Here is a 12,749-nt window from a genome sequence, read left to right as displayed (position 1 = left end):
TATCGTTATCTTTAATATTAAATAATAATAGTTTTAAATTTGTTGATCTTATGGATTCGGTGACAATTTTTTATTATTATGGAGAATTTACTTACCAAGGAATATTTTATTAGAATACTAAATATAATTTTTAGATACTTAAATTACCTTATAGATTGGTAGGGTAAGGTGATTAGATTAGGAAGAGGGTATTAGTACGATATTATATAAAAATTATAGGAAAGAAAAAGGAGAGTAAGTTACAAAATAATGTGATCCGGCCGATAGGATCACCTTAGAGGAGACATGGTGTTTGCTAGGCCAAATCATATTATCATTAGAACTTTATTTTCAACGGTAGCAGTTTCAGGCTACGACGTTCTAACAGTCGCAACATAATGTTTAAATGTCATAGGCTTGTCGAAGAATGAGTGATCTTAGATTTTGACATTCGAATAACTATTGTTGGAGTTTGAAAGCCACAGCCCCATTGAAGAATAAATGATCTCGAGTTTTAGCATTCAAATAATGGCAGCCTAGTATTCGAACGCCAAAATATGTTGACTGCTCTTGGATTTTGGTGTTTGAATGGATGTCGTCGTAGTTTGAATGTCTAAATCTAAGACTGTAGTCCATCCAACGGTGTTCGAATGCCAGTTTAACGACATTCAAATATCTGACGCCGAGATCATTGTGTTAAAGTTAATTTAAATTATTTTAAATTTTGATTAGCTCCTAAATATATGAAAAACAGACATTTTGGGATTATGGAAGAATAATGACATTTCTGATGCTATTTTCTTCCTTCTTGACTATCGATCCCCTTAGTATAATAGGGCTAACTTTCTTCTCCCTCCTCTCATAAACCCTAATCGTCGGCTAGCTTTTTCCTCCTCATCCGTTAATTCCCCTTCTCTTTAAGGCTGTCCATATCTTCTCTCCCTTTTTCATTTCTAAATCACAGATAAACTCCACGCCATCATCATCTAGCATTATCCCTTCTGCTCTCATCCTATATATCTCACCATTTTTATTAACATCACTACTATTATCTCTACAAATAAATTGACCTCAACTCGGTTCACAATATAAAATTCTCGGAGAAGACAATGTCAAAAAGAAATCTTGAAACTATAGGGTGTTATTTGAAAACTTCCCTAATAATTAGAAGAGAAAGCAATTCATATGGCATATATATATATATATATATCTACCTATAAGGACATACACTATTTACGAGATGTCTCTAATCAATTAATCAATTCACCCAAAATCTTAAATAGTAGAAATAATAATACTTATAGCAAATAGTTGCCCAAGTTGTCCTTCTTTTAACTCTTCCAAATTCTTATCCAATTGACTGCATTCATATACACAGTCAGATCCAAATCAGCCAACACTTCCCTCTGCTTTCATACTTATCATTTAAAGATACTCCTTTTCATGTCATCCTAAATTCAGGTACTGAAAGCGACGACTCCTTCTCTTCCAACATTATGGCAAGTCTCTTTGTTCATTCAAATAGATTATAAATCTATTTGAATCTTAGTTTCACTGAAGAAAAAAGGGGGTACAAAATATATCCACGACTTTGTTTCGCAGATATAACACCAAATCCAAGGGTTGAAATGCAAAAAATATAATGAAAGTGGCAATGAAGTAAAAAATAAATAAATAAATAAAGTTGGAGGGGCAGGTATGCAAGTGGCAAGTGGTAAACGTGCTAAAGACTTGGAAGAAGAGCAAAAACACGTGGACTGGAAAATTACAGTCAGAGGAGGGAGGAACGGAATTTTGAGTTGGAGTGCATGACTTTAGAATGGCGACGTTTTGGTAGCCGTTAAGGGGATAAGGAGTACAACACAACGCTAATTGGCAATTAATATTTTATTCGGGTTGGTGATGCAAAACTAGATCTCGCATCGAGTTTTATAATTTTGCAGCTTTGGATCACAGCTTACTCGGTTTATTATTATTATTATTATTTCTGTGAATGGAAGTTCGGAAGATTGCACTGCTATGACGATGGGAATATATGGAATATGCCCTTTGATTGGACTTAGTGTTGTATGACCTTAGAATGGAGACATGACTAACCTACTTTCCATGAGGCCTGGTTAGATATATTTCTGCATCAAATATTTGCCGTTGGAAAGCTACCTACAATAGTTAGATTTTTCCTCCAAAAATTCAGCTTTTATTTTTAACAACATTATGATTTGCGTCTTATATTTTTACTATTTATAAATTGAGTCTTATAATTTAATAAACATATATAGAAAATACCCTACCAATTAGATTTATTAGTTAAATTTAACCAAATATTTGGATTAAGTTAATTATATCAAAAATATTATGAAATTACTCTCGACTAAGTTATACTACAGTTATTTTAATTATTTTAGGAATAAAATATATCTATTTAATAGAATATTCTTACGGTGTTAATTTATATTTAACATATGATGTTTTATCTATATACTCGCTAAATTATAAGGTTCGATTTGTAAGCAATGAAAATATATTATATAAACCATAATTTTGTTTATTAAAAGAAATAAGGTGTTATATATAAATTTCCTTAAAATATAAAGATGAGAAAGAGTAAGATGAAATAAGCATAAGATAGAAGATCCGCAGCTTAAAAGAAATTATAATTAGCTGTTGCAAATTAAAAAAGAGATATTTAATTATTTTATGTTAAAATTATTGTCTCTCAAGACAGTTGCATATACGTTAGAATTAGCATTAATCGTAAACTCGAAGAGGCAATCTGAATTTTAGCCTAAGCACATAGATTTAGATTGTATGTTTCCCAGTATAGTAAGAATTTATGGTACTATCTCAATTAAACTATATAAATCGCTATCGAGATGAGTAGAACTGCCAACATTTTAGTAGGAAATCAAATATCTCGACCATCGGAATACCGATCCATATCAAATTAACTCTCAGCTAGTACTAATATATGAGATTAATTAGTCTAAGAGCAGATAATGAAAGAAAATTGCAAAGAAAAGTTAGTAGGATTTAGTATTAATTTTTTGTTCAATGCCATTTTTACAAGTCAAAAGGTAGCATATTTATTGATTTTAAGAGTTTGTATTCTTTTTTGGATTTTTTTCACTTGTACCCTTCAAAAGTTGATATTTATATAAATACCTCTTAAAGCTCTTATATTTTTCACATAGATATTTCTCCAATGTTAACCACTGAATAAAATTTCATTAAAAATATTTTTATTCTTGTTTGCAATATTTGTGTCCCTTTTTTTGTCTGATCCGTACTGCAGGATAAGTTTATTTTTTATTTTTTATTTTGAAAGAAAAAGACCGCAGGATAAGTCGTTCGAAGTCAGTGTAAGCGAATAAGAAGTAGTAATAATTCAGGTCGTACACATCAATTTAAAGTTATTACTAAATAGTTCTATCCACGAGGATAAACGTGCACGTGGAATAAAGACCCGAATAAATAAATGTGATGATTGATGCACTTCCGTCATCTTCATATTATTCTAGGGATAGATATTGCTATCCAAGTTGGACGTGGCTTTTTAATTCTGCTACGAATCTTATCCGAGCTGCTTATCCGCCACGTGGCCAGGACGTATAGGTCCAGAATGGCCCTTCTAGGCCGCGAAGAGTCGACAAGGCTACGAGACGCGACGCGGCGTGGCGTGGCGTGCCAACCTGGATCATTAACGCGGGTAACTCGCCGCAGTTTCACCCAGTGGAGGACTTATTCGCGGTACGAATACGATGACTTATTCCGCCACCGACATTATCTTATTCTATCCCAGCTCCGGACTCTTACCAAATTAGAGAAAAATATCGTTTTCTTTCTTATTTTGGAGTTTATTTTTTAACGTACATTACTAATTAAAATATCATTTTATTGTTGAGTTTTGAACGAGTCGTATAGGATTTGAGAGATATTCTCAGTATATCTGATCTGATTTAAAAAATATATTTGAAGATCATGGAGATCCAACTTTGGTCGACGTGGCAATCGGAGTGGATGATAGGTTGAAAAAATCCGGACCGTTGACGGTCGGCCGCCGGTCAATCTTGCGTGCCAACTACTTTTATTCTCATATTTAAACAATATGAAGAAAAAAAATAAGGATATTTTGAGAATACTCTTTACTAGTTAACAATGCTAATTCTTTATGAAATATTTAAAAGTCAACAGAGAGAGGAGATAAGAATATTTTGAGAATACTCTTTACTAGTTAACTATTCTTTAATGAACTATTTAAAAGTCAATTCGTACATATATATAGAGAGAGAGAAGCATGCAGATGTCGGCATCACCAGCTCAGGGATAAATTATAGTTTACGTTTGATATTAATTTATGGGTATTATAAATGTAAGATTGGTGAATTATAAAATGATTAGATTATCCTCACTTTCATATCAAACTATACATCTATGCTAAGTGGATTAGAATAAGTCTAATCTTGCTTAGAGACCTTTGTCACGGGAAACTTTAATCCCTAGTATAACTCTCTCTCTCTCTCTCTACATAAATATGATTCAGAGATATATTAATCTATAGATTATGTTTTATATAGGGTGAATTAGTATGCCATTTCTAGTTCTATATGGAGTAAATTATCTACACATCTATTAATTGTTACCCTTGCTGCATTAATATCATTAAAAACTTTCAACATTGGATCATTCCGATGTTAAATAGTGATTAAATCATAGAAAGATAGTTAGTATCTGTATATAAATTAAAGAATATCTTGCTCACACTAATGATATATTTTATCTCCTGGATAATATGTGAAAATGAAATCTTCTACTTAGTTTTTTTTTTTCTTTAAAGAATATATCTCATTTGTAGGAAAATTTTAATAATTTTTATTTTACTTTGTGAGATAATATATAACCAGATCGCTATTATTTTATGTACATTTTTTTCTCTTTTACTATATAAAAAATAATAGAAGTACTATTAGAATAATTAAAGAATCTTATCCAAAGCATTTTTAAAAAATGAAGGACAGCAATAGTGAGACAATAATAAAAGAGAGATCTATTTATTTAGATTTTGTGTGCAAATATGCGGACGCTTTCGATGAACTACGTTGAGAAGTTGATTCATTGAATGTGGACATACTAGTAGTACTAGAACTTGAATATTTAAAGGAAAAGGTGCAAGATGATATGTAGTGCATGGTTTAGTAGTTCTTATATTAAAAATATCACAAATGTGGCATGGTGTTGAGGGCACAAATTCATATCCTTTAAATTATAAAATCTTTGGAATCTAAGTTGTTTATGTCTTCTCCAATGCAAAGGAAACAATGGAGATTAAAATTGAAGCATCTTTTGCAAGATTTTTCAAAACCAAGGTTATGTAACAGCTCTAGATTTGTTGTCAAATTGCTTTAAATTTGTCTAACATGACATCTAACGGTCAATTGCAAGCTGATCAACGCTAGGGTTTAAAAGTTCTCACCACCTTAACCACGTCCTTACAACATAAAACGCAAGAAGGTTAAAAATATTGTAGGTTAGAAAGTGTATGTATGGTTCATGTAATGTAGACACGAGTATGCGGATTAATTAGAGCATGCTATGTTTGGAGTATCTAATGCATTATTAGTAAAGGGGGTTGTTTTTATTCAAGTTCTTTGCATGATACGTAGAATGCATTGAAATGTATCTAACAGTCTGTTTGGACCAACTTGATTAGGTGCGGCTAGATGAAAGTTTCACTTTACTGGTGGTTCATTGAACTTGGACACTAACGAGAGTAGTTGTTCTATCATGGCCAGATACATGTTAACATATGTATTTTTTTTAAAAATATCTAAGTTGTTTGCATGATATGAAGAATGCATTGACACATATGTGACAGTCTATCTAGACCAATTTGATTGGATGAAGTCTGAACACATATTGTATTTTACTATTGGTTCATTGAATGTAGACATCATCATATGCGTGTTAACGTATCTATTTTTCTGACTTAAATTATTTGCATGAAATATAATGCGTTGACATGTATTCGATTGTATGTCTAATAAACTTAATTGGATAAAGTGGAATAAAAATTGCACTCTACTAATTGTTCATTGAATGTGGACACTACGAGCTAATCTACTCATTGTTGGATGCATGCTAATATATTGCACAAGGGTCTTGCCCATTGCAAATCACACACTTAAGACTATTATTTAGTTTAGTATATCAAATTAAAAAGAAATTGTATTTTAAACAACTGGTTTGACTCATATGCAGTTTTTTTGCACTCATTTGATGGATCAAATGGATGCCAAAAAGCCTGCATCTAGCCTAATTCGACATATCCATCTTCTCTCATTTTAACTAAAATTTAATTTTCTTTTAGTTGAGAATATAATTACAGTTTTTTTGTTCTAAGAAATATAATCAAATACTTATAATTATAATATCAAAATAATATTATAAAATACAACAATCAAATAGTTTTTTACCAAATACATTATTATAAAATACAACAAACCAAACATGTGGGGTAATTTGCAGCAAAAAGCCTTTTAGTTTTCTAATTGGCAGAAAGAGCCCCCCTATTTATTGAATTACAAGTTCAAGCTTTTTTTTTTTTTTTACTGATTTAGACTAATTTACCCTTTTAATCTCGATATTCACATTATTAAAAATTAGAGCATACATTTTGCATATTAATGTGTATATAATTACATAGGTGATGCGTAACATTTTTTTGAAATCTCGATACGCATATCGTTGAAAATTACAGCGTATATTTTGCATAGACGATGCATATATATTACATAGGTGATGCATGATATTTTTTTAAATTAAAATATACCTTTTGTATATATAATGCATATAAATTACATAAGTGATGCGTGATTTTTTTTTTTTTTTGAATCTTGATACACTTTTTTAAAAAAAATTAGACTGTATATTTTGCATAGTCGATGCATATGTATTACATAGGTGTCGTGTAACGTTATTAGAATATGACAATCTTTTTGAGATTTATTAAGACTAAATCAATAAAAGAAATACTCGAAACTATAATTTGATGGGCTTACCAATTAGAAAAATTAAAGGGCTTTTTACTGTAAATATTCAAAACATGTGCTTAACAAATACAGCATTATAAAATATAATCAACCAAATAATTAATTTATTTTTTTGGATCCCCTTGGAACCCCTTAATGGGCCGACCCGGCCTGTTACTGGACCAAGACTACCAGTTGGATTTCAGTGAGGTTGGGCTCTTCCCGAATGCCACCTACGGGATTTTCCAGTTCATGTTCGCCGCCATCACGGTGATACTGCTGGCCGGCTCGGTGCTGGGCCGGATGAACTTCTACGCGTGGATGCTGTTCGTCCCCTTGTGGCTGACGTGCTCGTACACGATTGGCGCGTTCACGATTTGGGGCGGCGGGTTCTTGTACCGGTGCGGGTTGTTGGATTTCGCCGGGGGTTATGTGATCCACTTGTCGTCCGGGATGGCTGGGTTTACCGCCGCTTATTGGGTATGACCCCTTTCCAAGAAGTGCAGAAATTTAGCAAAAGCACTCCCATCTTTGTCTTTATTATTATTATTTACATCCTTAAAACCCTTGAGTACGTACGCAGGGCTTAAATCGTAATATAAACACATAATGTAAGGTGTGAAATGAAAATTTCTCTAATATATTTGCCATATTGGATGATCATCGGTTAGGTCGGTCCTCGGATAGCCCATGATAGGCAGCACTTCCCTCCGAACAACATCATCCACATGCTCGGCGGCGCCGGGCTCCTCTGGCTCGGGTAGAGCGGGTTCAACGGCGGCGCTCCCGACTCCGCCGACGGCATCGCCTCCCTGGCCGTGCTCAACACCCACCTCTGCACCGCCACGAGCCTCTTCGTCTGGCTCTCCCTCGACATGCTCGTCCACCGCAAGAGCTCCGTCACCGGGGCCGTCCAGGGCATGATCACCGGCCTCGTCTGCATCACCCCCGCCGCAGGTCTGCATGCCGCATTGCACTCTTTTCAACTCCCAAGTGGTAATCAAATGGCTAATAATAGTAGGGTTCTTTCTGCAAATGGCATGCTGGCGTTTTAGATCTTGACCTATAAAATATAAATGGTACATTTTTACTTTGAGTCTTATCCAACCAGAACTGAATGAGAACGTTTATTTGAAATTAAATTTGAGCCCAAACACAATCGGTCATGGAGCAGGGCTCAAGCTAACTGGATTATTTCATCTCTCCCTCAAAAAGAAATTTTCGTTGATTAATACATATATGCGCAGGGATCGTGGAATCCTGGGCTGCAATGCTAATGGGAGTCATGTCCGGCTCCCTGCCATGGTACACGATGATGGTCCTCCACAAGCGCCTGCCCTTCTTCCAAACCGTCGACGACACCTTAGGCGTCTTCCACACGCACGCGGTGGCCGGAACCCTCGGGGGCCTCCTCGTCGGCCTCCTCGCGCACCCCCGCCTCGTCTATCGCTTCTACGGCAAGGACCAGTTCGCCCACGGCTTGCTCTATGGCTCGCACAGAGATTACCTCATGAGAGGCCTGAAGCAATTCGGAGTTCAACTACTCGGAGCTGCGTTCATAGCTGCATGGAACGCAGTGGTGACGAGTGCCATATGCGTCGCTGTGAGACGACTTGTTCCTCTCAGGATGGGAGAGGAGGATCTCAAGGTGGGAGACGATGCGGCGCATGGGGAGGAGGCGTATGCTCTGTGGGGCGATGGGGAGGGGACGAGTCGTGTGAGTTGGAGTAAAGTGCCGAGGTTTCCTAATGTTTGTTTCGATGGCAGTGCCGGTGGAGAAAGCCCGGTGGATGAGTTGATCGTTGAGCAAGTCTGAAGGGCGGCATTTGCACTCCTTTTTAAGTCTTAAATAATAGTAAGACTTGGAATCTTGCTGTTACTATAACTTAAGGAATTTTTAGTGCAAACAGCCCCAAACATGATGAAATTTTACAGTTTATGGATGGATCTGTGTAAAGGATGTATTTTTTACTAGTCACACTATTGTTTGCTTAACCTCAAAGATCATATTAGAAGAGTGAAAATAAGAGTAATTTAAGAAAATATAAAAATATCATTTGAAATGAAGGAAATATCCCAGTTCTATTATTTGAGGTGTTTGTTAAATTAAACTTAGCTCGAGGTATAGCAAATATGAGGGTTTAACTCTACATATTATTCCAACAATATAATTTTTTTTGTAGCTTCATTTCTTATGACAAGGCCAGGATTAGGGTTTTTATCAAAATTCAAATTGGAAGCCTTTCGGCCCGGCCCGGCCCATGTTGTAGATTCTAACAATGTTACATGAGCTTTAGTACACAAGCTATCCTTCTTCTCCTTCATTCCAAACAAATGATGATCATTTGTGATCAATTTTGGTGGCTTAATTATGCAAAAGGACTTGGTAATGACAATTTTCTATGTTAAACATATGATATATATTGCTCACCCGTTACCTAATAATTCAAGATTGTAGATCAACAAATTATATTACAATATGTAGTTTTCGAGAGGTCATCGGTTTAAACCTCATCTAACCCTAATTTAGTTTTATTATAGAAATAATTTTTATCTATCCATATTAACTAAGAAATATTTTAAAAGATATGATATACATTACCTGGCGATGATATATGAGGGCAATATTAATCTTAAAGTAGAGTGCCGACATTAGGGCTTAGGATCAATGTAGAAAATTTCAGATAATAAACGAATGTTCTAACACATGATAGTCGCTAATAACACAAGCTACCATCACACTAAGAGATGCCATTTTTAATATAATAAGGAACAATACAAATGGCCAACTCTACTTTGCCGGCTTAATTAGGATAAATAAATAAAGATTAAAGGGTCAAAGATAGCCTGGATCATCCTCTAATGAGTGAAATATGGATTTAGGGCTGGTCCCCTACAAGCTTTTACCAAAGGGCCAATGAATAAGACAATACTTCCCAGATCCTTGATGGCCTGAATCTTGAATTAAGCTTAGAAAATTTAGGCAAGAAAGTAGAGGGAAGCTTCAAAGTCTTGGTTAGTCCCCACTTAGGCAAGTGTAAGTGTTGCAAGACATTAGACATCTCCATCAATATAATTGATAGAAATATGAGCTAGTCTCCACTTGAGAATGAGAATTAATAGTCAAATCAAACACTCTAACATAAGGAGTACTTGTTAGTTACATTCATTTTTTTTTTTTTTGCCCCCACAATAGTTATAGAGATTACAACCCAATATTGGAGAAAGGAAGCTGCAAGCAAATCTTACAACTTATTCATCTATAAACTCTAAGCTTCTGAAGCTTGCTTCTACCCCAGTTGGATTCATCTCTACAAACACCTCCCTCCATAGCCTGCATTCCTGAAGAGTGCTTGCTTTATCTCCTCAGAGCTCATCACTGCACTGTGCTCCATGTCCTAAATCAAGAAAGGAATAGACCAAAATGATAGATATGAATTGATTCGAGAGCATCTATACTTTTGAAATGAACAAAGATTTATCTATCTTTTATTTTTTATTTAGTTTTTATTTTATTTTATTTTTTTTACCTCAGAGCAAGAAGCTTGCATCCCAAAGTCATTGAAACAACTCACAACACACTGCTGGATCTCAAGTCCCAGAGCTTCCAGAGTACTAACTGTTGATAGAAGCAATCCTGGCTTTGCGGCGCAGCAAATCTCTATCCTAGTGTCTCTATCTCTTCTCTCGACATCAAACTAGCAAATTTGAATCCATGGATTAATTGGGTTTTCTAGGAGATCCAAGGATGAGACTAGCTGTTTACCTTAGGAGAGTTCCTGACCAGCATCTCACTCGAATTCAACTCCTTAAAGATGCTCAATAGATTGGCTTGCTCTGACCCTTCATCAATCTCTTCTTGCAAGCTTTTAATCCTCTCCAAGAGCTCCTTCATGTAATCGATGGTGTCCCCGAGAATCGAAGTCCTGTCCATCTGCCCATCTACGTTACTATTAGCACATAAAGTTGCAATCTTTGCGCAGAAATGAGAGATGGGTCATGCCACATTACCTTGCTAATCTTAGGAACAACAGATCTCAGCATCGATAGCCGATCGTTGAGCCTCTTCCTCCTCCTCCTCTCCGCCATTAGATTCTTGGACGGCATCCCTTCGATTTTCTTCTTCTTCCTCTCCGCACAAACACCCACCCTGAAGTCCATGGAAGCATCCACGGATTGACCCATCTCCATCTTGCACAGCGCCTTTTCCTCCCCTGTCACGCTCCTATTGTCGCCGTGAGCCAAACCGAGCTCGCCGTACGAAGACCCATCTCCCAACGGGCAGTAGACCTCGCTCAAGCAATCGAAATTCGGCTCCCCGTGCACGGGGATGCCGTCTTGCGGCCCAAAACTCGGGAAAGCCGCACTTGGGTTCTCTTGGAAGCAGCAATCCAAGGCCGCCTCGTTGGAGAACAACTCCCCCATGGCGGTGGGGAATGCCTCAAAAGTCTCCCTCCGGAGCGCAAGAAGCTCCTCCAAGAAGCCATGCTCGTCAAGGTCCATCTCGGGGGTTCTTGACACCCAACTTCCTACTCAGAGAGAGAGAGAGAGAGAGAGAGAGAGAGAGAGAGAGAGAGAGAGAGAGAGAGGGCGGGGGGGCTTGTGAAGTAGAAGAGGCTTCACCAACCTTGGGAATTATATATATGCAAACCTTTAGAGGAACAATTATTCTCTCTAATAAATGCTATATGTTTTATATTGAGCAAAGTTGTACTCATCCCAACATGGAGCATAAAGTTGGAATGGAATCTCTCTCTCCTCTCTCTCCTCTCTCTCCTCTCTCTCTCTCTCTCTCTCTCTCTCTCCTCTCTCCTCTCTCCTCTCTCCTCTCTCTCACTCTCTTGGGTCGACTCTTCCTCACGAAAAAAACTGTCGATTCTACAGTTTAAAGAAGGGATGCCGTGAAAGGTTTGACCTACAAGTGTGGTGGGTTGGGAGAGAGGGTGGATAGGAACCGACTCGGATTCCATGAGGACTGACCCGGACGGGTCGGCATGAGCTCACCTCGGGATGCCCATCCAACATAAACGACGATTTTGATCGTGACCGCCCTATTTTTACAGACGCAATGTCGTTGAATGTGTTAACGTATATTTGACGATGTGCATGAACTAACTTAAATTGGCGGGCCTACATAGAACCCTCACCTGAGTAGCAAGCGCCTAATTCAGTGTGGACGAAAAAATCTGAATTTGGTTGGGAGGGTAGAAAGGGATTGGGTCGATCGATTGCGATTGGTTTAGATATATTTTCAGAAGCATCGAGAAATCTGCGATGCAGTACATTTAAGGATTCTGATCACACCCACTTACATCATACAAGACCAAACAAATACAATTATAGACGTCAAGTATACGTTATCAATATGCTGGATTGCATTCAAACAATGTATCTAGACAAATCTAAATCGATTAGTCGAGACTAACATTCACCTAAGTAACAAAAGCTAGATTTAGAATAGACAAAAGGGCTTGATTAGTTTGGGCACCTTTCATTGGATTAAGCCCCATGCATGATTATGAATATCAAATGCGCCCAAACAAGACCAAATTTTGCTCGAATTGACTTGATCTATTCTACTAACACTAAAATCTTAGAGAGACCACTTAAAATTCTTTCGACGTATAAATTCTCATATATCATAGATATTACTGATTCATTACTTAACGACTTAATTTCTTTAAAATGATTAATTATCTAATATGATGTCAGAGTAATTACTTTTACATATCCTTATAAGTTGTG

The 12,749-nt window shown here is 36.5% G+C and overlaps 1 protein-coding gene and 1 pseudogene across 2 annotated transcripts; one reads left to right on the top strand and one right to left on the bottom strand.

Moving 5' to 3' along the window:
- Positions 1 to 7,136: 7,136 nt before the first annotated feature.
- LOC140773562 (ammonium transporter 2 member 3-like) lies at positions 7,137 to 8,820 on the top strand (annotated as a pseudogene).
- Positions 8,821 to 10,120: 1,300 nt separating this feature from the next.
- LOC140772266 (transcription factor bHLH93-like) lies at positions 10,121 to 11,825 on the bottom strand. 2 transcript variants are annotated; one of them, XM_073114254.1, is made up of 4 exons: positions 11,016 to 11,810; positions 10,771 to 10,938; positions 10,535 to 10,702; positions 10,121 to 10,402 (listed from the first exon to the last, which is right to left on the bottom strand). In XM_073114254.1, exons 1-4 carry the CDS (start codon positions 11,505 to 11,507, stop codon positions 10,316 to 10,318), a joined length of 915 nt encoding a protein of 304 aa, XP_072970355.1. In that variant the 5' UTR covers positions 11,508 to 11,810; the 3' UTR covers positions 10,121 to 10,315. The 2 variants fall into 2 exon arrangements, with proteins under 2 accessions (XP_072970355.1, XP_072970363.1); XM_073114262.1 differs by lacking the exon at positions 10,535 to 10,702 and having other exon boundaries at positions 11,016 to 11,825.
- Positions 11,826 to 12,749: the final 924 nt, after the last annotated feature.

The sequence above is a fragment of the Typha angustifolia genome, chromosome 2, assembly GCF_048772165.1.
Source record: "Typha angustifolia cultivar Huaian chromosome 2, ASM4877216v1, whole genome shotgun sequence".
Lineage (NCBI taxonomy): Eukaryota > Viridiplantae > Streptophyta > Magnoliopsida > Poales > Typhaceae > Typha > Typha angustifolia.
Note: the sequence above shows the minus strand (reverse complement) of the source record. Positions and strands in the feature narration are given on the sequence as shown.